This window comes from Glandiceps talaboti, chromosome 4, assembly GCF_964340395.1.
Source record: "Glandiceps talaboti chromosome 4, keGlaTala1.1, whole genome shotgun sequence".
Taxonomy (NCBI): Eukaryota; Metazoa; Hemichordata; class Enteropneusta; family Spengelidae; genus Glandiceps; species Glandiceps talaboti.
In genome coordinates this window covers 12,134,142-12,160,522 of record NC_135552.1, presented here as the reverse complement: position 1 = coordinate 12,160,522, position 26,381 = coordinate 12,134,142, and the positions used below count along the sequence as shown (strand labels likewise).

Sequence of the window (26,381 nt, the reverse complement as noted above, 5' to 3'; positions counted from 1 at the left end):
TTAGTAGCAGAGCATTCAATCCAAGGAATTAGGAAATCACAAGTCGTAACTCAGAGTTTCGCGCTTTTGCGATCTTCAGACAACTGATTCTGTTGTTTGTAAAAGGTTTTAGTTCATATGAAATTTTTGTAATTTAATTGCATATCAATGGCTTTTGCTGAGGAGATGGTCAGACAATTCTTCTTATGGGGTTTTATTGATGTGGTTGGTGAGTGGGATTATGTATGAATCAAGATTGTGAAATGTAGTGTGGCAGTAAAATGAAGTATGAGGGGATTTTGACATCAAAGTGTGTAGCTACAAAATCTAATCACATATATCACGATACAAAATGACAAGACATAAATCTTGTTTTTGCATGATTTGATAAAATTTGAAATTTGTTGTGCTTCTCTTTATAGTACATGAAAAACAGAGTATCGCAGCAGCAGGGTTGACCCAAGGATTACGATTGGTCATTGAACCAGGTGCACCACCTAAAACAAATGAGGTATGAATATTAAGTCATTATCCAGGTGTGAAAATTTGCATTTTCATCAGTTTATTTTAAGTGATATGAAGAGATATCAAATTCATTGCCTGACGTTATTATTTTTTTCATCAGATTACTTTGACATTTACACCTGGTGACCCATCCAGTAAAAACCCAGATATGGAAATCATGGTGGACAAAAAAATCTCTGTTGATAAGGTAAGATGAGTAGTCAAGCTGAGTTTAAGACTGAGTTTAACACTACTATAGGTATCATGCTAGTTGTGTATAATGTTGACTTAAAGTGTCCATATGAATGAAGACTGGGTAGTTATTTCAGATTTTAAATTTATAAAACAATTTTATCATTGGTTTATACTTGTCTGTGGTTGTAACTCAATACATTGTAAAAGATTAATAAAAATCTTTTATTGTACGTACAAGAATGAACTTTTTACACATTTTTTTTTAGCTTTTTACAATGTATTCAGTCACAAACATAGACGTGGTCAATGTTGTGTTTCACATGTGAGAAGCCATGATAAAATTGTTTTATGAATTAAAAATCCAAATAAATACCCAATTCTCATCCATATGGCCACTTTAAAATGAAATGCACCTTGGAAATAAAGTTTTTAGACTTTTGGTGTTTACTATGTTCAAGAAAACTCCATCCTATTCTCAGTTAAAATCAATAAAAAAAATAGGAGATCACCATACAAAGGTTTGAAATAGAGGTCAAAATGATATCAAAATTTAGTCATTTTAGAATCCAATATGGCCACCGAATCCAATATGGCCACTGAATACTGTGTTAACTCTATGGGAATATTAAAGATTGTCAATTTTCTCAAAAACAAGACGGTGAACCCCAAACTTCTTATATTATTTCAAAATGACCAGAAGCTAGATTCCATATGGCAAAGGCTGATTTTTAAGGACTTTGATTTCAGTGAATTCATCCCCAAGGCTCTACCTTAACCATGCCGATTTGGACTGATTTTCAGAGAGAAAAAAACAACACCAACTTTTGTAGTTTCTTGAGGGATTGTTCTTTCAGTGTGTTCAGCATATTCATGAGACTTTAATTGTTCTTCCAGTGTTTAAAATTAATGTTAGAGAAGGCTGGTCTGGAAGGAAATGCCTGGCATATGAGGAAAACTAACTGGTGTGGAGAAGCAGCAGATGTGATGGATGATCCTGTAAGATAACTTTCTATTTAAAGAAAGATGTGTTTTTTTTGTGTTCCAGTATTTCTAGAAGATGAGTTTATTCAGTACATTAGATCACCAGCCCCATTATACAAGTGAAAATAAATATACCGAAAACAATCAGAAGACAGAGAAATAACTTAATGAGATGAACATCGCATAAGCTGTTCTGAACATTTCTTATGATCTTGTCCCTTAATTTAAAACTATATGCATGAAATTTGGCTAGATTCTGGAATGTTTTGTCGGAAGTACATGTCTTTTTAAAATTGAAAATAACAATAATAATATGGAGCAATACATTTACATCAAATATCTTTAAATACAGGACAAACTAGACAATGCAGGTTTCTGGGGTACTCTGGTTTTCTCTGGTTTCTTAACACTAGGGCACTATGGCACTGATCCTGTGGCAACCATTCAACAAATTTATTTGGATGAATAAAAAAATATTATTTATAATATTATTCATATAAAATCACATCACATCAGTTTCATAAGACCAGAATTAATTATTTTTTATTTTTATCGAATATCTACATCATGTCACTTAATACATATTTAGTGTAGATTTCATGAGATTTTGATTCTTTCTGCATATTTTAAACTTTCTTTTGCAATCTCCATAGGATTTAACATTGGATCAAGAACACATTAAAAATGGTGATCATATGCTAATACTGGAGGGTAAATTACCACCTAGGGGGTTCATTAGACTCCCTATCTACTTGTACAAATCACCAGAGCAAGGTGAAAACAGTGTGGGTGTACTCTCTTGGATAAGTGCAAGCATTGCAAGTAGGTAGCACTACTTTTCTCTATTGACAAAAGTATCCCATAATATGTGTCATGACCTTATACTATATCAGTAACAGTATTGACATTTCACTCATCATAGAACCCAATTTGTTTTACATTTCAACTCCAGACTAGCTAAAAAGAGACCACACACACACAGCAGGGTAGTATACTTAATAATGATATTAAAACACTATAAAAAGTAGTAGAAATAATCTTCTGCTGAAAGGATTACACATAGACTTGATGATTGTGCAATGTGATGGCTTCAATTCTTTATTTTCCTCCTGATAATTAACATGATTACTTGTCTGCTTATTGTGTGTTGTGATGGCACCTCAGTAACTGTTTATTTTTGGTTTGACAGTTGTGTGTATGTGTGTGTGTGTGTGTGTGTGTGTGTGTGTGTGTGTGTGTGTGTGTGTGTGTGTGTGTGCGTGTGTGTGTGCGTGTGTGCTTGCATGCATGTGTGCGTGCGTGGTAATCTGCCTGGCATGGCTATTATAGATGCACACTTGATTATAGCCAGTCAGGCTATCACCTGTGAATCAGATACCATGAAATGTGTCAATGTTATCAACTATTATGACTGTCTTGCAGGGTTAATGTCTGGTAGTGCCTCTAGTACTACTGATGGAGGTAACAGTACAAATCAACCAGTACAAATAGGAGAAATAGAAATTTCAAAAGATGCCACATTGGAAGATCTGAAAATGCAAGTACTGACTTTGCCACAGATGATGGAAATTTCCGTACCTACTATCAATTTTTTACGTCTAAGAGTGATTGAAAATCATAACCCAACAAGGATATTAAGAAATATGGATCAAACGCTGAAGTAAGTGAATTATTATAACAGTTACTGTTAAAGTGGCCATATGGGTGAGTATTGGGTATTTATTTGGGATTTTTAATTTATAAAACAATTTTATCATGGTGTCCTACTTGAAAGGTCAGTGTGAAACAACATATGTCAAGTCCTTGTTTGTGTAAAATGTTTGTTATTGTACGTACAATAACAATTTTTTTAGTACATGTTTTGCAAGATAATGACTTACAAACACAGACTTGTTCAGTGTTATTTCAGATTAATTTTTCAAGTGAGAAGCCAAAATTGTTTTATAAATCAAAATCCAAAATAAATACCCAATCGTCATCCATATGGCCACTATAATGTTATTTCCAGTAAAGGATCATATATACAGAGGTGTATTATTATTGAGTTGTATTTCCTACTAATACCATCTTTCCCTTTGTGGTGATGACTTACATATGAACAGCTGTATCCTTGTCTCTTATTTCACAAATAAATTCACGCTTGTAATCACATTCAAACCAGGTCATCATATTGGTTGTCAGGGGCAACATGGTATTAACTCAGATATGCAACAGGTATGGCAGTTTATAATAGTGTACCTAAAGCTGAATTTAGCAAAACTGTAAACTTGTCTAATCTAAATATTTTGTGGTAGGAAAGGCTGTACTTGCAAATCCTTTTAAGAAAAGGGTGTGTGTGTGTGTGTGGGGGGGGAGGTGGTGGGAAAGGAGGAGGAGGTGGGTGTTCTTTTCTTGTTTACAAAATACAAATCTCTTTGTTTTACTCACAATCATTAGCCATTTCAGATCAAGTCCACTTCTATCAGAGTTTACACTATTTTTTGTGTGTGAGCCATGTACAAATAGTAACTCTTGCCACTACTCTCCCACATGATATGGATCTACGTAAAAGACACTGTGCAGCTTTGTTGACATTTTGAAACCTAAATCCCCAAATATTGATAACTGTCCAATTCTTAGAATAAGATCGATGTTGAGGTTGTAATTCTCATGTCATAATTAACAGTATGTAATGTAGTCTTTAAGATACAATTTATAGTGCCGCACCTATCAGCCATTACCCACTGATTACAACTAATGCTCACAACACAATGTCATCATTATGGAAAATTGAATGCATTTATGATTTTATTTTTAATGTGAAATCAGAACCATTTCATGTCATGTTTAGATAATAATATTCATCTTTAAGGTTAATGGAGAGAAATAAATTATTGGAACTATTAAAACCCACATAATTTGGTTTTAATGGATTCAGACATGACAGGTAGTTTGTATCATGTCACCTTGCCAATTGATATTGCATATCAATTCTCACATCTCATATTAACACTTGTCTGTATTTCTAAAGCCTAACTCATTTTCAGATGATGTATTTAGAGTGATATGGATGACTACTTAGGTGACATTTTAATAAACACTATCACAATAATACTAGATAGTTTAATGTGTATAGAGTTCACAGTAGAGTATGTAGGTGTAGGTAATCTTATAGAGTTCACAGTAGAGTATGTAGGTGTAGGTAATCTTATAGAGTTCACAGTAGAGTATGTAGGTGTAGGTAATCTTATAGAGTTCAAAGTAGAGTATGTAGGTGTAGGTAATCTTATAGAGTTCAAAGTAGAGTATGTAGGTGTAGGTATCTTATAGAGTTCAAAGTAGAGTATGTAGGTGTGGGTAATCTTATAGAGTTCAAAGTAGAGTATGTAGGTGTAGGTAATCTTATAGAGTTCAAAGTAGAGTATGTAGGTGTAGGTAATCTTATAGAGTTCAAAGTAGAGTATGTAGGTGTGGGTAATCTTATAGAGTTCAAAGTAGGGTATGTAGGTGTAGGTGTAGTGTTTTTAAGTCAAATCTTAAAACATACCTTTTTATTGAATGACTATTTTATTACTGCCTGATTCCACCACTGTTTTACATCTTTTTATTGCCTTTTTGTTGTAGCAATGTAAGGCGCTTTGAGATGTTTTTATATGGAAAGCGTTTACTTTTTAAGAAATAAATATTATTATTATTATTAGGTAATCTTATAGAGTTCACAGTAGAGTATGTAGGTGTAGGTAATCTTATAGAGTTCACAGTAGAGTATGTAGGTGTAGGTAATCTTATAGAGTTCAAAGTAGAGTATGTAGGTGTAGGTAATCTTATAGAGTTCAAAGTAGAGTATGTAGGTGTAGGTAATCTTATAGAGTTCAAAGTAGAGTATGTAGGTGTGGGTAATCTTATAGAGTTCAAAGTAGGGTATGTAGGTGTAGGTGTAGTGTTTTTAAGTCAAATCTTAAAACATACCTTTTTATTGAATGACTATTTTATTACTGCCTGATTCCACCACTGTTTTACATCTTTTTATTGCCTTTTTGTTGTAGCAATGTAAGGCGCTTTGAGATGTTTTTATATGGAAAGCGTTTACTTTTTAAGAAATAAATATTATTATTATTATTAGGTAATCTTATAGAGTTCACAGTAGAGTATGTAGGTGTAGGTAATCTTATAGAGTTCACAGTAGAGTATGTAGGTGTAGGTAATCTTATAGAGTTCACAGTAGAGTATGTAGGTGTAGGTAATCTTATAGAGTTCACAGTAGAGTATGTAGGTGTAGGTAATCTTATAGAGTTCACAGTAGAGTATGTAGGTGTAGGTAATCTTATAGAGTTCACAGTAGAGTATGTAGGTGTAGGTAATCTTATAGAGTTCACAGTAGAGTATGTAGGTGTAGGTAATCTTATAGAGTTCACAGTAGAGTATGTAGGTGTAGGTAATCTTATAGAGTTCACAGTAGAGTATGTAGGTGTAGGTAATCTTATAGAGTTCAAAGTAGAGTATGTAGGTGTAGGTAATCTTATAGAGTTCACAGTAGAGTATGTAGGTGTAGGTAATCTTATAGAGTTCACAGTAGAGTATGTAGGTGTAGGTAACCTTTTACTGCTATCATGTCAGCTGACTTTAATATGATTTTGGGTGATACTAATAGCACCATGGTAACTTATTCAACTTTGAAATCTTGTAAAGAAGTGCTACTGCATTTGACATATGTTGGGCATTTCCTGCAAGGGTTTACAGGAAAATTTCTGGTGATGACATCATAATTATCACAATCTCTCTGTCCTGACACTCTTTGTATTTATTTATCTAGGTCAAATCTATCTAAGTTCCCCTGTCGTTTTACTGGTGTTCCCTACCAGTATTTTTGTTATGGGTGGAAAGTGGGTAAAATCAACTTGAGTTCTGCTGCCATTTTACTATGAGTTCCCTACTCGTGATTTTGTCAGAGGCAGTGTTAAAGTGGGTAAAATGTACCTGATCAGGTGTTTTACTTTGGTTTTGTACCTTTGTTGGCAGTAACTCTTCAGGTCAAGGCCATGTCAAATTATAAAAGATAATGGGTATGTCAGGATTAGGGATAAACAGGTCAAATCTACCTCAGTTCTATCATTTTAATAAGAGTTCCAGTATCAGTCTTTTTGTTAAGGGTAGCAGAAGTAAGTAAAATTACCTACCAGTAAGTTCGCCAGTCATTTCACCAGGGTTACCGATACCACATTTTATGTTAAATGTGACTACCACTCCATGGTGTAATCTACTAGAGTTTCCCCAGTCAGTTTACAGTGGCTCCCTATCAAATCCATAGTACGAGTTATGGAAGTTTATGCAGCTTTCTCTCCTTTGTTACCTGGGTTCCCTAAACATTGTGCCAGGTATTCAGAACAAGTAACCATTTAATTGACCCTAATCCTGCAGTGACCATTGTCTTTTACATGAACTAGACCCAAAGAATTACCTGTAGAGGGTAAATCCAAATCCTGCATGCTGTGGGGAATAATCAGCCATTCTATTAGAGTGACCCTATCTTAGTTTATGTTGCTCATTACTTTTTCATGGCAACTATGGGTTGATCGGTCGATAAAAAAAAGAAAAAAAAAGCATCTTCTCCATATTTCTCTGCATCTCCGTAATACTCTACATATAAAAAGGGGTCGGATTAAGATGACGTTCATTATGCTAGATGACTTTAACCATGTAGCACATTCTGAGAACTCACACAGCACATATGAAACTGCTGTTTTAGAGAGTATTACACAAATGTTTTTATCTCCTAATGTTGGACTATGGTATTATGAATATACAGGAAAGAAATCTGTCACTGTATTTTTCAAATTAGTTGCATTTTGGGGAACTGTATTCATAAAAATGTTGGCATGATACACGTTGGAAGTGTTGAGACACTGACTTGGGATTGAAAATTAGCCCTTTCAAGTGACCATGGGGATGAGAGTTGGGTATTTATTTTGGATTTTTATTTATAAAACAATTTTAGTATGTGTTACAATATCTGTTATCGTATGTAGTCTACAAAAACAAAGATTTCACACATTTATTTAATAATATTTTGTAATTTATTGAGTTCATGTACAAACACAGACTTGGCACAGGTTTTTTCACATTGATTTTTCAAATAAGAAGCCATAGTAATCTTATTTATAAATTAAAAATCCAAAATAAATACCCCCATCTTATCCACATGGTCACTTTAAAGAAAAAATCGAAATGTTGCTGTTTGGATTTTCTAAAATATTTTTGATTTTGTTTACACAGGAGACATAAATTGACCAATGGTAACATGCTATGTGTTCAAGTATTACCACAGGAAGAAAATCTCAGGTAAGTTGTTGTGAAGTGTAAAAGTATATAATATATGCCAAGAATCTGTCTCAATATTAGACAATTTAAGATTTCAACTTATCCAAAGCTTGTGTCACTTTCATTCTGTTGTATAAAGACCCAGTTCAGATTAGGATTAAAATGTAGATGTGAAAAGATGTGTCTGGCTGAAAAAGTTATTCTTGAACAAAAGAATAAAAATGATTAAAATTGGGTCTGGCAAACAGTTCTAGAAAAAGTTGAACCAAAGAGTGGTCCTATGTAATCCTTATGTCTCTACTGATAAAGTACTAATGTGAAAACCTGGGATTGAAATATGGGCCTTTAACGGCCAGGATTAGACTTTGAATGTGGAAAACAGTTTTACGGCACTAATCCCAAACTGTGGTATTCACACATAAGGGGTTTAACCATGAAGAAATTATCTGTCTTCAAGCCAAAATCCACATTCACACTTTCATTTGATTACTTTAACAGTCAAAATTTTGTTGTCCTGAATATCTGTAAGCGGATACCAGACACGAGAAATTATACAGCTGAGGAAGAGTTGATGTGGGATACTAGTAAAGGTGCAACACCACTCTATCTGAAACAGATGATAGCTGATAGGCTCGTTTTACCTGTGGAACATATCAAGATAGCTAAGCACATCAGAGAGAAATATGAATGGTTGGTGATACAAGATGTTGCCAGCAATCCACATGTAAGTGTGTGTATATTGAATTACAGTGTAGTTTGTAGTTTTGTGAAACATGTTTCTGGATATTGTCATTGAAAAATTCATCCATTTGGTAGTCAAACACAGTCGTAATATTCTGATAAGGGATATTTAATTCTGGTTTTCATAACCTGACAGATCCTAGATTTCTTTAAACTGACCCAAAAACAGTTTCCAAGAAACCATGCCCTCGATGATGGACATCAGAAAGAAACTTTACTGATGAAAAAAATTTAAAACCAATTTCACACAATTGCAAACATTGAAAGCATTAACAAAAGCTTTCTACCAAAACTTAACTGACGATAAAATGGTGATACTATAGCTATTGAAATCTACAATTTAAATAGCTACCCAGTTGTCAAAATAGATACTTATAATTCCATAAAATTGGTTCAGTTCAGTTCATTTGAGGGATAAGGTATCCGTGGATAATAAAAATCCCTTTAGTTCATCATATGTGTCGGCAGAGCATCATACTCATTCTTCAATTAATTAACAGCTGGTGCATTGACAACGTTTTCTGGTAGACTGTTCCATATATTAACAGTTCTTAATGTTAAGTATTTCTTGATATTGAGTTGTACAGTAGGTTTAGATTGTGTCCACATGTAATTGAAGATGATGCAAGCTGACATGAGAAGGTCACATGTGTCATGTCTGTGTAGGAGCTTCAGTTACTGAAATCGTCAGCATAGTTTTCCAACAGTCAAAATAGATAGTTACATTAGTTCTGTGAAACTGTACCGTTATTGAAATTTTCATCGTAATAGTTTGACATCTTGGATAGTTTAGGTAGTTGTATAAAACTGTTCCGTTATTGAAATCTTCACCTTAGCTTGACAGCGGTCAATGCAGGTCAGTGAACTTACCATTGAGAGTTCATGAGAAGGGACAGCCCTATATACAAAGGGTATAGTTTATAGTGTAAACAATCACAAAGAACTATGTTCTCCTTTGATGTCACACAGAATTAGCTTTGTTAGCTCACTGTACAACAGTGTTTGACCAAGGAACTTCAAGTATTAACAGTTGTTTCCCTTGTATATTTGTTTGTTGCATATTTGATAGAAATACCATGTTCTCTGTATGTGTTAATGGACACTTTTTCTAAATGACCCAGGGCTTAGTCCGAATTTCTTTTCAAGTCATTACTAACCTAGGGAGTTTACAGACACAAGTTCATCGAGTTCAAACACCAATTGCCATAAGCTGAGAAACGGAAGTGCATATGTATTTTAGGTGAATGTTAACCAATGAAAGTGGGGGTTACAAGAGACTGAGACAGAATTGTAATTTGAATATATAGCTGCCTATAGTAATTGAGATATGTAGAGACCTAAGATTTAAACATGTCAGAAACACATGTTGTCATATCTTATAATTGATATGTGGATAGGTCATCTTGCTGGTTATGTGTGCTCACTATGTTAAGCAATTTTATGACTACATGGGATGACATCTAGAAATTATTATAAACAGATCTTGCTGCACATGTAATGATGATGTATATTTGGTAATTCACAAATATCTGTTCAAATGTATAAATTATTATAAACAGAAATTGGTGATGGCGTTTTCACTACATTAAACAATTTTACAAGTAAATTGTGTTCAAATGTATAAATTATTATAAACAGAAATTGGTGATGGCGTTTTCACTACATTAAACAATTTTACAAGTAAATTGTGTTCAAATGTATAACTTATTATAAACAGAAATTGGTGATGACATTTTCACTACATTAAGCAATTTTACAAATATCTGTGTTCAAATCTATAAATTCTAAAAGACAAGTGTTGATAAAATCTGTCAATTGGTTTATATCATGATGTGAAGGTTAGCCTGTGTGGACGAGCCATGCCACCCCTTTCAAACTGTGATTTGTGAAGCCTTATCAGTGCAGAACAATGCTGTATATGTTACAGTTTTATGTCGGTAGTCAGTACAAATATCTATAAAAGTGTAAAGTTAGGGTTAGGGATTATCAATAAATATAGCCTTAAAGATTGTAAAAAAATAAAATTAAAATAAACAGGGAAAGTATACATCATAAGAAATATGAGTTGTTGTTTTGCAGTGTAGAGCTGTGGTGTTAGGAAAGGAAGGTATTGTATTATACATAAATGTCCTGCTATGTGAATTTAGAGTAAAACAATGAAGCAATTGTTTCAAGAGGTGTGAAGCTCCTTACTTTGTGCAGTGCTTGATAAATAATGTTAAAATATTTTAAAAAGTGATATTTAAAATACCAAAAATGTGATGTTGAAATATAATTTTTTTGCAACTTTTGATGATTAGTTCACATTGATGCGTTCCGGTTAAAGACAAAATGTTTAACTTAATTTGAAATGTCTTCAAATTTTTTGTGATTACATGTATTCAAATCCTCAAATGTAGACATTCATATTGTCTTCATTATTTTCGTTTACAGGCTGGCAAAGGAAGACAGACAAGGGGTAAAAAGAAGGGTGGAAGTGGACCAAAGATCAATTTACGACAAGCACCCTACTATCTGAAGGATGGAGATACCATTGGCATTAAGGTGAGGAATGAATTAACAAACAGGGTTGTAACTTTTGCTATGACTTTATAGTCCATGTTAAACAGATCAGGAGTACAGAAGATATTAGAATGATAGATTTGTCATGAGGACAAAAACAGTGACACCAAAATACAAGAAATAAAACATTGATTGTGAAATAGAAAGAAAAAATAGTGTTTTCAATATGGAAAAACAGCGATATTAATATACAATAATTATAATAATATTAATAGTAATATTAATAACATGTAGAATAATTAGATGTTATTGTCCAATATTTTTCTTCATTCAGCCGGAAAATACTCGTGACCTAAGGGGCCTCTTGTCACTACGTGTTCCTAGACTCGTAGTGACAAACCCTTAGCTCACCAGTATTTTCCGGCTGAATGAAGAAAAATATTAGAGAATAACATAATTATACCAACACTAGTAATATCAAAGAAAAGTCATGGAAAGTATTGGTAATTTTAAATATTTTGACTCAGATTTCAAACACAGCAGAACCAGTGACGTAGACACAGATTGTTGTAACGTAGACGCACTTTGTCGTGACATAGATTGATCAGAGTATATATTCCATATATTTGTTCTAAATGTCTTCTGCATGGTGCATTATATAATATACAAATACCTTTTTAATCAATATCCACATCTGCCCACACCGACAGATTGTTCAATCTACGAAGATACTCTCGTGATGCAAATCACAGAGTTATGTCAGAAAAATCGATTGTTATTTCCAGTTAGATATTATGAATATCCATTTGATGTTGTTGAGAACGTGGTTATATATGTGTTAACATATTAATGAGTTAGTTTGCATACACTTTCATAGACATTGTAAATGTTTGCATATAAAAGAGTCACTTTGCATAAGCCCTGAAATTATACTATGGACATTCACAGTGCTGCATGTTAAAAGAGTCACTTTGCATGAATCTTTGCATCATGATATGGACATTCACAGTGTTTGCATATTATTAATGAGGAACTTTGCATAAACCAAAGTTATTATATGGGCTTTCACAGTTTTTGAATATTAATGAACCACTTTGCTTAAACCCGTCCTTGCATCATAATACAAACATTCCCAGTGTTTGCTTATATTTTTTATTTAACCATGCATCAGTTTATGGACATTCAAAGTATTTGCATGCATGAACAATTTGCATGAAACTGCTCACCTTAGTAGGAGATTCAGAGTTTTGCATATTAATGAATTATTTTGCATGTCCTCTTACATTAAAAGATCATCGAGTATTTTTGCATATTAATAACTCTATTTGCATGAAACCTCTTATATAAAGATATTCAGCATCTTTGCATATTAATGAATCGTTTGCATAAACTGTAATCATATTGCAATGAGTGTGGTTTACTTACACATTTGTATTGTGGACAGTCAAGATATCAAAACAAATAACAATCAGTTTCACTTTAATTATGTGACATACATACACAAATACTTGTATGGTTTATGCATTTCCTTACTCTATGTGTCAATTAAGGCATATGTCAGCATTGGAGGTCAAAGGTCAATGACCATCAGGGGGCTGAAAACTTGTCAATGTACCACAAGTACATACTCTCACAGCAGTACAGTATTAGGTCATTACACAGTCTGGAAATTTGCCAGAAAACACTAAACTCTGGCAAAAAGAGAAGAAAAAAAAATCCAAAAAATCTAATATTGAAATTGATGATGTTTGTATGGTGAAATGAAGTCACTTCACCCATAAAATCTAAAATAAATATGACACACTTTTCATTGTTTTGTTTATCATCAATTACTAATATGGCTACTCTGTGATGTGTTGGTGTAAGATATGCATGGGTGTTAAAAAAACAACAAAATATCCTGTTTCCTGAAGATTTGATGTTTTTACAATTAAACTTTTATACTGTGATGAATTGAATCATATACTGCTAATAGAAAGTTTCATGACATGCTTTGAGACGTAATAGGTATTGTAAAGAGATCACAATGAGTATGAGGGGGAATGAGGGGGAAAATCACAACTCAGTTTGAAGGAAAGCAGTTTGGTTATATTTGTCACCCATGTATGTCTTGAAGACAGCTGTATATGCATGCCAAGCTGTAAAATGGCTTCACAAAGACCTTCTTGTTGGGCTGTGTTTTACTAGAATTAGCATATGGCCTTGGTTTGTATAAAAGCTAACAAACTGTTCAGAGATACAGTAAATATCTCAAGGCCCTCTTCACACTGTATGTCTTACACCATTAGGACCTAGTCATGCTGTAATGCCTAGTGTCAAAGTTTGATGTACTGAACACACAAGAAGTGTGCGTACTAGCCATCAAAATATACATATGTATGTATGTATGGGGGGGGGGGGGGAGTTCGACATGGAGTTGTATATGTATTTACTTGTTTTGTATATGGATGCATCAATTCCAAACTTGTCCTTGATTGTCAGTCCCCAATTAGCTTGCAATCCATGCAAATGGGGTTTTTGAATTCGTTATTTCCCATCATCAAAATTCAGAATCCCCATTCTCCTGGATTCTAGGCTAGTCCCCCAAGGGTATTGTCATGATGATAGAACATTGTCATTGCATCACACTCTATTATCTTCACACCAGTGGCTTCCATTGGCTGTACAGTCCCTGGATGGTAGACAAAAATAAAGTTTGCAGAAATACTATTTTGAAACTGTGTTCGCTTAATATATATATATATATATATATATATATATATATATATATATATATATATATATATATATGTTACACCCAATCTGTGGAACTGCCCAATTCATGAAATGTGCACGTAACTTTGCCCAGTTCATGGAATGGTCAACCTTATGCAAATGATAGTATAGATTATGATCTAAAAGGGCCAAATTAAATTTTGGGGGCAAGAGTTTTGAACTAGGGTGTTGTTTATCGATTTTATTAAAATCACAAGCTATACTGAAATTATAATAAAATAAAAATTGTGAAGTGATGAGTTTGTAAATACATGATAATAAAATTGTTTGATTCTTATTCTTTTTTGTGTGTGTCCTATAAAATATACACATTTCATGTACTGGGCAAATCTTACAATACCCACTTCATAACCTGGGCAACACGATTGCCTATTTCACAGTATACAATTTAAACAAATATTTGGAGTATGAATTACAATCACAAACACGTAACATATAAGAACAAGTAAATTTTGAAAAATGTAATGCGATTAATTGTTGCCTTGGTAGTAACCTTGGAGATCTGAATTCCTTTGATGTTTTCTATATAATCAACTCATTAATGCTGCCTATTCAGATAAACCTATATCAATACACATGTTTAACAAACAACTTTTACAAAAGAAGAAAGGCCCTGATTCAGTGTTGAAACAGAAGTGACTCTATAATGTAATGTAGTGTATATAAATAACAATATTTGTTTAACTTATTGGATGGACTTTACCTTGAATCTCACGCCCACAAATAATGCATGAAATCTATGTTCCAAGGATCTCAGTGGATTTTAATTGTTTTTCATCTTTTTCATGTTTTATTGAACGATATTAAATTGTTTATTTTATCAGATACAAACAAAAAAAGAAGATATGTAAATAAGATGACCATTATTAACTTTTTAGTCTCAAATATTAATTAGCAAAGTTGATATATAGACAACGTCATAGTAAACATTTATCATCTTGAGGAACAAGTTTTAGAAAACTTAAAAATCAAGGATATGAAGCCAAGGGCAATAAGACCCTTGTGTGAAATTGAGGGTGATGGTCCATGCCTTAGAATTACAAAGTTCTTTAACTAGGATGATATATATGATGGATGGAAAATTATTTTAAAGATGTGAAAATATTGATAAAATTGGGAGGGGAAAGTCATTGGCATCTCGTAGTATTCATCTTCAAATGCTGTGGTAAAGGGGAGGGGTTTGAATACTAAAATGGCATAGTTATTGTTTACTTTGACAATGAAGAAGTGATCAGGTCAAGTACCCATGACTATTATAAAACTAAACTAAACTAAACTAAACTATACTAAACTAAACTAAACTAAACTAAACTAAACTAAACTAAACTAAACTAAACTAAACTAAACTAAACTAAACTAAACTAAACTAAACTAAACTAAACTAAACTAAACTAAACTAAACTATACTAAACTAAACTAAACTAAACTAAACTAAACTAAACTAAACTAAACTAAACTAAACTAAACTAAACTAAACTAAACTAAACTAAACTAAACTAAACTAAACTAAACTAAACTAAACTAAACTAAACTAAACTAAACTAAACTAAACTAAACTAAACTAAACTAAACTAAACTAAACTAAACTATACTAAACTAAACTAAACTAAACTAAACTATACTAAACTAAACTAAATGTCTGTAATCTAAGAAAAAAGGACAAGAAGAATAAAGTAGATAAAGTATATGTTTTATAATGGAAGTAGTAATGGTTTCCATCACCAGAAATGTCAAAAAGGGATTGATTTGATTGATTGATTGATTGTTCAACCAATTGATTGATTGATTGATCTGAATCGATTGATAAATTGACTGATTGTTTAATTTGGTAGTAAATTATTTATTATTTGGTTGATTGGTCACGTAAGTGATTGGTAGAGTAAGTGGTTAGTTTGTTGGTTGAATAAGTGATTAATTGAATGAATTAGTTGATTGATTAATTAATTGATTGATTGATTGATTGATTGATTGACTAAATGATTGATGATTGATTAATTGATTGATTGATTGATTGATTGATTGATTGATTGACTAAATGATTGATAATTGATTGATCGACTATTTAAATAATAGATTTATCGATTGATTGATTGATTGGTGGGACTTCTTTGCTTTACCCCTCCCTGTTCAGGCCTTACAATTTGAGTCAGCAAAGCTGGATGATTTCAGTACTGCAGAAGATGACCTTGGTAAGGATAGATTAAGACAAGAAGCCGAAGACAGAAAGAAAAGGTAGACAGTGCTTTCCCATGTAACTTTTGATTTATCAAACATAGAATTTACAAAAGGTACCAATGTAAAGTGTTCCAAAGTTACTCCTAATAATAGCTCTATATTTCTGAATTTGATTTTTGTTATCTGCTGTTAATCTTTAAGCTGTATCAGTGTAGTAGGATCAAGAATTATCAGAATTGTAAGATTATGATATATTTTAATAAATAATCTGTATGATTGATCATTTATGACAGCCTTGATTATTTTGGGCATTTTAATTGTTGAATAATGGTATTATATTGCAACCGTTCATCTTTAAGTTGTATTTGTATGGTTTAGTGGGAGGTTCAGCTATAGAATGAATGTTATTTGAAATTGCAAGAATTTCACTACTTTTTGCATAAAATGTTCAGGAATAATTACATCATAATAACTTTATCTTGTCTAAACGTAACTTGGGAGGGGAGGGGGGGGGGTGCATAGCAACAATTTTTGAGGTTGTATGCTCTTTTGCCATAATAAATATTCCTCTTTCTACAAGCGAAAATTGAACAGGGGTTGGATTTTGCAATTCTTAATGTTTTAGTTGTCTACATATATTTTTTATTCCTGAACAGAAGAAAAGAAAACCGAGCTAGAAATGAAGACATAAATAGTGGAGGTGATAAAGATGGTGGCAAAAAGAAAAATAAGAAACCTGAAGTAGGAATCCGAATACATGTTGGAGATTTTGGGTGAATGGAAAACCGTTTATTTTGAAAAATGTGTCAGAAGAAATCAAAGCTAGAGAAGGAAAGTGAGACTTAGTGTGGAAAATATATAATGAAGAATGTAATTGTGCACAAGAAGAAGACTGCAAGAATTATGTTAATGATGTTCCCTGTATGTTCCAGCTCATTTACATATTTTCCAGTGATGTCATTCCTGACACTTGGAGGTGTGGCTTAAAGTTGGTAACAACCAATCAGGATTTAGTATCCGCAGGGTCATTGATATATTTGTGAAAAAATGGAAAATGGGACATGATTAGCTGATTGTGCCAGTTCAAGAAGTGGAAGGAATTACATATTATGGAAATGAATGTAGTTGACAGTATTTTATCGCTGCTAAACAAGAAACAGTTGAAGTTGTTATTGATATGTGGAACATATGTAACGAAGCATTATCAAAATCTGACTGGATATTAGCTTTCTACATATTTTGATTTTAATGGACTAAAAGATAGGTGCACTTCATGGAAGTATGGATCTGATGATGTTGGCAACACTGGAAATTCACCCATAAAAGTTGTGAGGATTCATTTTGTATTGGTGTACAGTCACTTAGCACAAATGAACTCTGTGAGGTCAGTAGTGCTGTAGGCATGGTGAACTCTGCTGTGAGTTCAGTATTGCTATAGGCATGGTGAACTCTGCTTTGAGGTCAGTAGTGCTGTAGGCATGGTGAACTCTGCTGTGAGTTCAGTAGTGCTATAGGCATGGTGAACTCTGCTGTCAGGTCAGTAGTGCTGTAGGCATGGTGAACTCTGCTGTGAGGTCAGTAGTGCTGTAGGCATGGTGAACTCTGCTGTGAGTTCAGTATTGCTATAGGCATGGTGAACTCTGCTGTGAGGTCAGTAGTGCTGTAGGCATGGTGAACTCTGCTGTGAGTTCAATAGTAGTATTGGCATGGTGATGAGGTGTATATTGTGTGTGTGTGTGTATGTGTGTGTGTGTGTGTGTGCGTACGTGCGTGCGTGCGTGCATGCTTGTGTGCGTGCGTGTGTGCGTGCGTGTGTGTATGATTGAAGGTCCAAAACTGTTGGGTTGATTGCAGTGAAACTGAAACTACAACCACAAGGTTACCAATAGCAATATGCCAGTGTCTATTACAGATAACAACAGTGAGGGTAGGCAACAGGATAAACATTCCCAAAATAGAAACAAATATGCATAGCAACTAAGACCATACCCATAACAACAGCAGAATTACAGGGTGTGTTATATATAACAACAGCAATGGGTAGGCAACACAATAAACATCCAAAAAAATGGATACAAATATACCTAGCAACTAAGACCATGGCCATAGCAACAATCAACAAAGACCACACAACACTATCTTTTACAAGGTAGCAGCACTGATGGATAGCTAAGTGAATGAACATTCAATAACAAACACAAATATGCATAGTAACCATGACTGTGCCCATAGCAACAACCGCACAAGTGTCTTTTACAAAGACAAAAAATAGTGATGAATATCAATCAACCCACCATGACTAAACGATGTCACACCAAAAATTACATCTTGTATTATTGCATAAAGTATTCAGTTGTGCTACAACACCATTGACGTTTTTTTTTTTAAATTTACAGTATTTTTTAACAGTTCTTGCTGCATAGAAAAGGATGTGTTGTATGATATGCAGTAGTTATTTGTATTGATGAAAGAATGCATAAGGGATTCCATTCAACTTTGATCTTAAAGATAGACAAATAGTTTCCCCACAAGTGTCAATGGTTCTCCCACTGTGTTCTATGAATATTCACATTTAGAAGCTTTTTGTTTTGCAAGGGCAAGGTAGCTAAAAACAAGCATTTAATCTCCAACTATTTAGTTTGAAGTCATCTTATCATATACTTTGTAGATGCCATTATATGTGAATTAAATCCATTTTGAAGTAGAAGTTCTCCTGTTGTTCAAGAACCGGGAGTGATTGCCTCAAATTTCAAGATTTCATTTTGTGACTTGTACCAAGATATATGTATCAACATTTTGATGAACAATAAACAAAGTCAAAGATAGAAGTTGAGAAATTAAGACATCAAGAGAGAAGGCTAAAAAAGAAGAAGATGTTTTCACAAGGAGATTGTAAAATCTGAAGATTGTCTTTTGTCGATATTTTTGTAATGCAAAATGATTTCTTTCTTTGAGTACTTAGAACAAATCTCTGTAGTTGTTCCTGTTTTGTTATGAATGATTATAAGCAACATTTATAAAACATATATATTATATATATCATAGTTTAAAATTTCTGATATTTGGAATTTATTAGTGTGGAGATTATGTTTAATAAGTACATTTATAATACTATATTTTTTTGTTATTTTCCACCAAAAAATTATAGTATTTACATTTATTGGAATCACCTTTATGTTCTCTTTTAGTCCATTCCTTACCTACTCTAGGTGTCTTCTTTCAAAGAAATGTAACCAACTTCTAAAAAATTCCTTTGACGATGTGAACATGCATAAAGACAAAATCTTGAAAATAAAAGCTGTAACCAAAGTTAACTATCATGGGTTCCTTTTGTAATGATTATCTTGATGGATAGCTTGAGTGTTTTTTTTTTTGGTTACAATCATTTGAAGTTGTGAAAGTTACTCCAAGAAGTCAACCAACCAACCAACCAACCAACCAATGTATTATCATGTATGTCCTAAAGCATCTTCAGCTGACAGGTATGTACAATTTTATGTCATATTCTATTTTGGAAATTTAAGATGAGTAATGGATTTGACATTTTAAAGATTAGATTTAATAACTGGTTTTGGGATTTTATCATCAGTGGGAATAAGTGATTGATTGATTGGTTAATTGATTGATTGATTGATTGATTGATTTGTTCTTGTTTAAAGTGGTATGTAATCCATTTATTGAGGTAACATTTGTTCCAAACAAGCATGTAATCAGTTAAAAGAGTCGCATATATCTACTAACACATGTACAATGACACTTTTGACATTCTTTAGTTTACATTCTTGTACAATTTGATTTCATTCATTACATTATATTAGTATACTTAATATTTCTGTTCATTTCATCCAATCTATTACAAACTAAGTTTTCATCCCTGTCAATTGATGTGCATATACTTTACAAATAGCTTGCTTCACCCTCCTTAAATGCAAATTTAACTAACATTACATTACAATACATTGTTACATTACATTACATTACATTACAGTATTGTTACGTTACATTACATTACATTTTGTACACATTTCACCAAATATTAACCATTACATTAAATTACAATACAATACACTATACATTGTATTACAGTTACATTACAGTACAGTAATGTAATCTATCTATCTATCTATCTGTGTATCAATCTATGTATGTCTACATGTCTATCCATCCACCTGTCAATCCTCTCGCTATCTAGCTATCTATCTGTCTAGCTATCTTTATCTATCTATGGGTAGATATATAGGTATATAGAAATATAGGTATATATGGATAGGCCTATCTATCTCTACATGTCTGTCAATCTATCTGTCTATCTATCTATCTGTCTGTCTGTCTGTCTCTACCAACACATTTCTAGTAACATGCTTATACATTAAAATACTACTCATAATCACATTTTTAGTATAAATTTTAAATACTATGACCCTCATGCAAACAGACAAATATTCTTTTTAAAAAAATGAAATTAATAATAAGACAATTAGCTTTAGGTCAAAAGTACATTGAGTAGTTTTGTTATTTTATGTATGTCTGCATGTTTTCATCTTACCCAAAGTTTGATGTGTTTATCTAATGATGATGCTTCATATTTTCTTGACTTTAGGGCTCCTTCAGTAATTACAGGGGGGGGGGGGGTCGGCTGGAAGAAAATAATTGAGTCTGCTGTGTAGAATATAATTCTCTCTTGGTTTCATTCTCTACATTTCCTTTTTGTAATACATTCTCCTCTCCTCATGTCCAAGCAATAGAAGTTGAGATGATAACTATAAAGTTATCAGAGTCCGAGACTTGCTTCCCATAAGCAGGCTTTGTGTCTCGTTATTTTGGTATGAGAGTTGTGAACACAATAATTACTTTAATGGAATTGGTTAATTTTCCACCACTTCCATGCATGGGTATGTTACCAAGCACAACCACTTGAAGGGGAAGGACTCTATCCCATCTCTGTCACCACATCTGTAATTGTAATGGTATGTTGATTGTTTTCAACTACTGCAATCACAGTCGTTAACAGGTGAATTAGTATATAGTCACTTGATGTAAAAATCCCTGTATTTTGATCTATTTGGGACAGCTGAATGTCAAGTGATAAAAAGTCATTTTGTTTTGGATTCCTGCATGGGCTTAGATTTACCCTGTGACCTACTAAACACATGGATACACTATTGACCATGCTTGGACCAAGGTCAACATCCACACCCCTTGTACCACATCCCCATTCTCTCTTGTGGGACATACTCCTCTCCCCTGGCACTGTGATATGACAACAGGGTGTAACATTTATCTTGCAACCCAGGGCAACCCATACAAGTACATCAATCTGATTTGTCAGCTGGTCAACTGAGAAAGTTCCTTAGCATCATAAACATGTATGCATGTGGTATACTTGGCACATTAATACAACAACCAGTCCATCACACCTTTGTGTTTGTACTGTAATTCTTACCCTATCAACCCTCATTCTAAACAGTTCATTTTGTTCAGATGAATCTGATTATAAAATTGATATCTGCTATGGCCTAGAAAATACCTAACCACGAATGCACATGTGTATACCTAAATGTGACTTCTGGCCTTTTTTCAAAGATATGTTGCAACTTCCTTGTTAATTTGAACATTTTAGTATGTTTGAATCATTGCATGGTTTTCAGTATCAATCTGATTGGTAAAGTAGTACATTCTAATATACAACAACACAGCAGTAGGATGGCAAAAGCAGACAATGCCAATAGCCAAGTTATTAAAATATGAAATGCCCATTTTCTAAATTTCCAATTGCAGAATCATGGAACTTTATTGTATACTATTATTCACAACAATACTTCAAGTTTTTGTTAGAAGGTAAACACAACAAGAACTGACTGTACAAAACCAGTAAGCTTGTAAACAGGTACATATGACAGTTCTTGTCAAAATAACAATTACAGTATACATGTATATGAAATAATGTTAAATAATCATTTATAAAACAAATATCAATAGGGTTGTTAAATGTTGTATTATGCAGTATTTCGGCCCTTGGAAAACTGCTGGTCGGCCTACAGCAGTCTTGAAATGATACATATGCAACAAAAGATCCAAAGGGGGGGGGGGGGGCAGTACCAGTGGCCAGCTCTGGTATGGGTATGGGTTTGGGTGTGGACTCCAGATCCATTTTGACCAAAACCCAATGCCCCATTTTAAACCATTACAGCTTTACAAATGTAAAAAGATCAAACTACATTTGCCTTTAATAGGACGCAACATTTTGGGGCAATTAATGGCACATTTAAGATTTGGTATTAAAATGACAAATGGACCACATCAAAGACCAAGCAAAATCGAGAATAATGCACTGACTCCATATTTTAGACTCTTCAGCTCGAAAAAAAAACCCCAGCCCATTTTAGACCAGTGGGCTACTAGGAAAACGCACCCCGATGGGTAGAACATCATGTGTATAGTCAAATAAGGCCGGCAGTGAGTATATCCCCCCCCCACCCTCCGATATGGTAATTTTTTTGAAAAGAATAACTCTAAATTTACAACAATGATGTATTGTACACTACTGACACTGATTTTATTCTGTGAATGATTTCCATGGAGTTCCCACATGGCACAGGTTTTTAATACATAGCTGGTCCGAGAACACCATCGTCACAGCACGCCATGAAATTGTACATGTATTTTCATGTTTTGCTTAGCTTCTGTATCGTAAACATATATCAATGCATTCTTCATATTGTTTCAACGTGGGGGAAAAATAATTTCAATATATAGGAGATCTTGCCTAAAATACCTTTTTGGAGAAAAGTGAATATACATGCATGTATCTATGTCCGACGAGAGCGTTAAGAAACCGTACGTGTATTTGAGATACGAACTCGAAAAAAAGGTCATCACGAAGTTGTACGAACTTTCCTTTGAGGAGCCGATTGGTTTTTCATGGGTGTCTTTAGGCAATCTTGACCAATCAGGGCCTAAGAAATAAGCGCGGCAAAACCACAAACTGTCAATCAACGACGTGTCAATCAGTCACGTGAGCTTTGAGACCACGTGGGGTAGTGAAATATTTCAAGTATTTCATACTGGTTATAGTCAAAGGCGGTGCTCACTTCAACTCTGAGCACTTCACAAAATTCCGTACATCTTAGTCCGGTCTAGTGCCTCAAATCACCCCTCACCCGGAGCCTCAAACACCCGGATTCTGCACCAGGGCTAGCTAAAGGTTTAAGTCCGTCGTCCAGCATGAGTAGTAAATTATACGTTGGGAATCTAAGCAGCGACGTAAATGAGTCCATTTTGAAAGGCCTGTTTGAAGAACATGGCGTGGCCTGTACGAGCGTTATAGTACCGAGAAACGAGAATGGAACGATTAGAGGTTACGCTTTTGTCGATTGTGATAATCAGGGAACTGCCCAAAAAGCGATAGACAAGCTAAACGGTGAGTTGACGGTGTACTTAATAGACAACTTTGCCGATCATCCAAGAAATACACTTGTTTCAGTCAAACGTAGCGGAAATGCGGAGCGAATCCTAGAGCAAGGAAGTAGCTACAGTCGTTCCGCGAGCGCACTCAATGGTTTTACTACTATTTCCCAACGCTGCGTAGAACAATGCATTTGGGAAGCGAGTGTCAGATTTCCTTTTGCATTTTGTTGCCGATTCTTTCTAGCCATCAGAATGGGGTGCCAGAATACACATTGTCAAGGATGAGGGATATTAAATTAATTATGCTTTGAAACCGCTGTCGATTTCACAACAAACGTTCAATTGTGTTCACTTCAACCATGGAAGTAGAACCCCAGGAAGGACAACTGGCTTAATCCGATTTAAAATCTTTTGTTTTAGACCAAGTTAATCCCTTTGTCTCTATTGTGTTGAGTCCCTTTTGTACAGTCATCGCCTCCGCGGTTCAAGAACGCCCTTCTTCTGTTGTTAAGGCGTTCCAAAAGCCAGGGTCGTTGCTATGCAAGCGCAGTTGAATAGGGGGGTCAATGCGACTGCGCAGAGTGTTTCAGCAGTTAGATAGCGTCACTACGAGCTTGGTCGTACCAAACATTTGAAAATCGGGCGACAACTAGATAAGTTATGAAGATTTTTAACTTCCATGCCATTTTTTGTGAGTTAATTCCACCTCCCGACTGTTTTCTTCGCGACAATCTCCGAAAGAAGTGTCTTAGTAAAATTTGAAGCGCTGATTATAAGCTTTCCGATGACACCAAAATCTTTTAGCTGCAGATTGCTGCAAAGCTTCAAATGGCTGTCAAAAGTCGCCGATTTTCAAGGTTATTACGCCTAATGTTGTGATCACACCCGATTGTTTATGTTTATTTCGTTATTTCCAACATGACAACCTTCGCCGTCACACGTTATCATTGAGCCCGACTCCGGGCCCTTACATACACAAAAACACCCCTCTTCCACAATAGCACTTTCAATAGTATCAGCATCGTTCGTGTTGAAAGAATTTTCCTCATAGTCAAAGTCAGAAGTCACGCATGCCATGCCACAGAATTGCTTGTCGATGGCCATGTTTAGATCAATGATGCGTCATGACGCTACCGATAATAGTCGAGAACACCCGAACAAAACCTGGACGCCCTCATCAATATGCTAAGCTTGTTACGATCTTTAAAAGTTGCTGTTCACACCCCAGTACTACGAAAAGAAACTTGTTTTCTTAGCAAACAGCGGAGGCGATGACTGTCCCTTTGATCTATGACCAGTTGTCCTTCCTGGGGTTCTACTTCCATGCTTCAACATTGCCCGATAGATCCAACTCGAGGTGCGTCGTTCTGAACGTAACGCGTCTTTCCGTGGACTTGAAATGTGGGATCTCACCTTTCTCTTCAATATAATTACAAAAAGACTAAATAAACCTTACAACATTCAATATTACAGTGAACCTAACACGAAAACGATCGAATATTTTGTAAGGAAGTTGTCATTTCAGGTAGGAAGGTTTTTTTCCGTGAGGAGAGCTGATACTAGCTGCAGTAAACCGTAGCGATTTGACCTGCTTTTGCGTTTTCAATAAAAAGATTGCACCTTAGAATCGTGATTACAACTATGCAAAGTAAACATTTTTAATTGAGCTCAATTAGTAAGACATGGTCGTTATTTCCGTAAACTATAACAAATCCCCCCCCCCCAATTTAATTCTGCATGCTATTTTCTAAAGGCAATGTGCTCTGGGTGTGTGCATTTCGTAATGATGGGAAAACGCCCGTTGTGAAACCTTGTATACAGAAGGGCTTCTTCATTTGCAAGTAAATAATAGAACGGAATTTGAAAATCAAATCAAATCTTTTGAAAAGTCAAACAGTACTGGTATTTAATAATTACAAGTTATATATGTATTTTCATTCATTATGTCCCAGTTTTATTTACAACTTTTCCACTGACGGTGGAAATACACGAACAAAGTTACTATTCAAAATGTCAATTCCGAAAAGGCACGTTTTTCCAGTTGATGACCGTTGTCAAACTCGGGTGATAAAACATATAACTTTAACAAAGCGCTCATTTTGTTCTGGTGTGAACTTGACGTTTACACGACATATTAAAGTAAGAAGAGAACTGAATAGCGTTTCAAAACGACCTTTTAAGAAATAAACCAACGAAAGTCAGTGAAGGCGCGTAACATCGTACGTATGGAAAATACTCGGCATGTCAATAACAATGTCAAATTGCCGAAACACAAGGTGAAGACACTTTTAACTGAATATTTAGTTTTTCCCTCTTGTATGTAGGGTACAATCTGAGTGGCCAGGTCATCGTTGTGGAGTACTCAACCAGCAGAAAAGCACAAGGCCAGGCTCGGTGAGTGATATTTGTGGTGACGAGAATGCTTTGTATATATGTTTTCGACTACGTGTCAAGGACATATTCGTGTCAATGTTATTGTGTACAAAACGGTGTAAATCATTTGGGCCTCTGTACTGCTGAAAAAGCTTGGTGTTTTCAACAGATAAGTACAAATTTATATCAATGAAAGTATGGTACATGTACTTTCATGATGAAGGCATGATTTCATAGCGTTTGGAAGTTATCTAACTTTCAAGATGGAAATCCTCTTTCTTGAGTTCTGTCATTGTCAATAAATTATACTGGCAGTCCAATAAAGTTCTCTACCATTTCCAGAATTTTGAGTCTAAGGTCAGATTGCCATTTCATTAATATAATAATAATAATAATACATCCATGGTCTCTCTGAGGACAAGGCAAACAATCAAGGGTCAACTTGTGAGAAA

The 26,381-nt window shown here is 34.3% G+C and overlaps 2 protein-coding genes across 3 annotated transcripts in view; both read left to right on the top strand.

Annotated features, from left to right (window-relative positions):
* Positions 1-17,344, top strand: part of LOC144434164 (ubiquitin carboxyl-terminal hydrolase 40-like) — a 40,236-nt gene extending 22,892 nt beyond the window's left edge. The window contains exons 20-29 of the mRNA XM_078122619.1: positions 402-490; positions 605-691; positions 1,573-1,674; positions 2,313-2,481; positions 3,082-3,319; positions 7,912-7,977; positions 8,455-8,680; positions 11,131-11,241; positions 16,106-16,206; positions 16,806-17,344. Of these exons, the coding sequence (XP_077978745.1) occupies positions 402-490; positions 605-691; positions 1,573-1,674; positions 2,313-2,481; positions 3,082-3,319; positions 7,912-7,977; positions 8,455-8,680; positions 11,131-11,241; positions 16,106-16,206; positions 16,806-16,926 (1,310 nt within the window). The 3' untranslated portion in view covers positions 16,927-17,344. The remainder of the gene's footprint in view (positions 1-401; positions 491-604; positions 692-1,572; positions 1,675-2,312; positions 2,482-3,081; positions 3,320-7,911; positions 7,978-8,454; positions 8,681-11,130; positions 11,242-16,105; positions 16,207-16,805) is intronic.
* Positions 17,345-23,228: 5,884 nt separating this feature from the next.
* Positions 23,229-26,381, top strand: part of LOC144434002 (insulin-like growth factor 2 mRNA-binding protein 1) — a 44,649-nt gene continuing 41,496 nt past the window's right edge. For both annotated transcript variants that reach the window (XM_078122439.1, XM_078122438.1), the window contains exons 1-2: positions 23,229-23,569; positions 25,881-25,950. In XM_078122439.1, the coding sequence (XP_077978565.1) occupies positions 23,374-23,569; positions 25,881-25,950 (266 nt within the window). In that variant the 5' untranslated portion in view covers positions 23,229-23,373. The remainder of the gene's footprint in view (positions 23,570-25,880; positions 25,951-26,381) is intronic.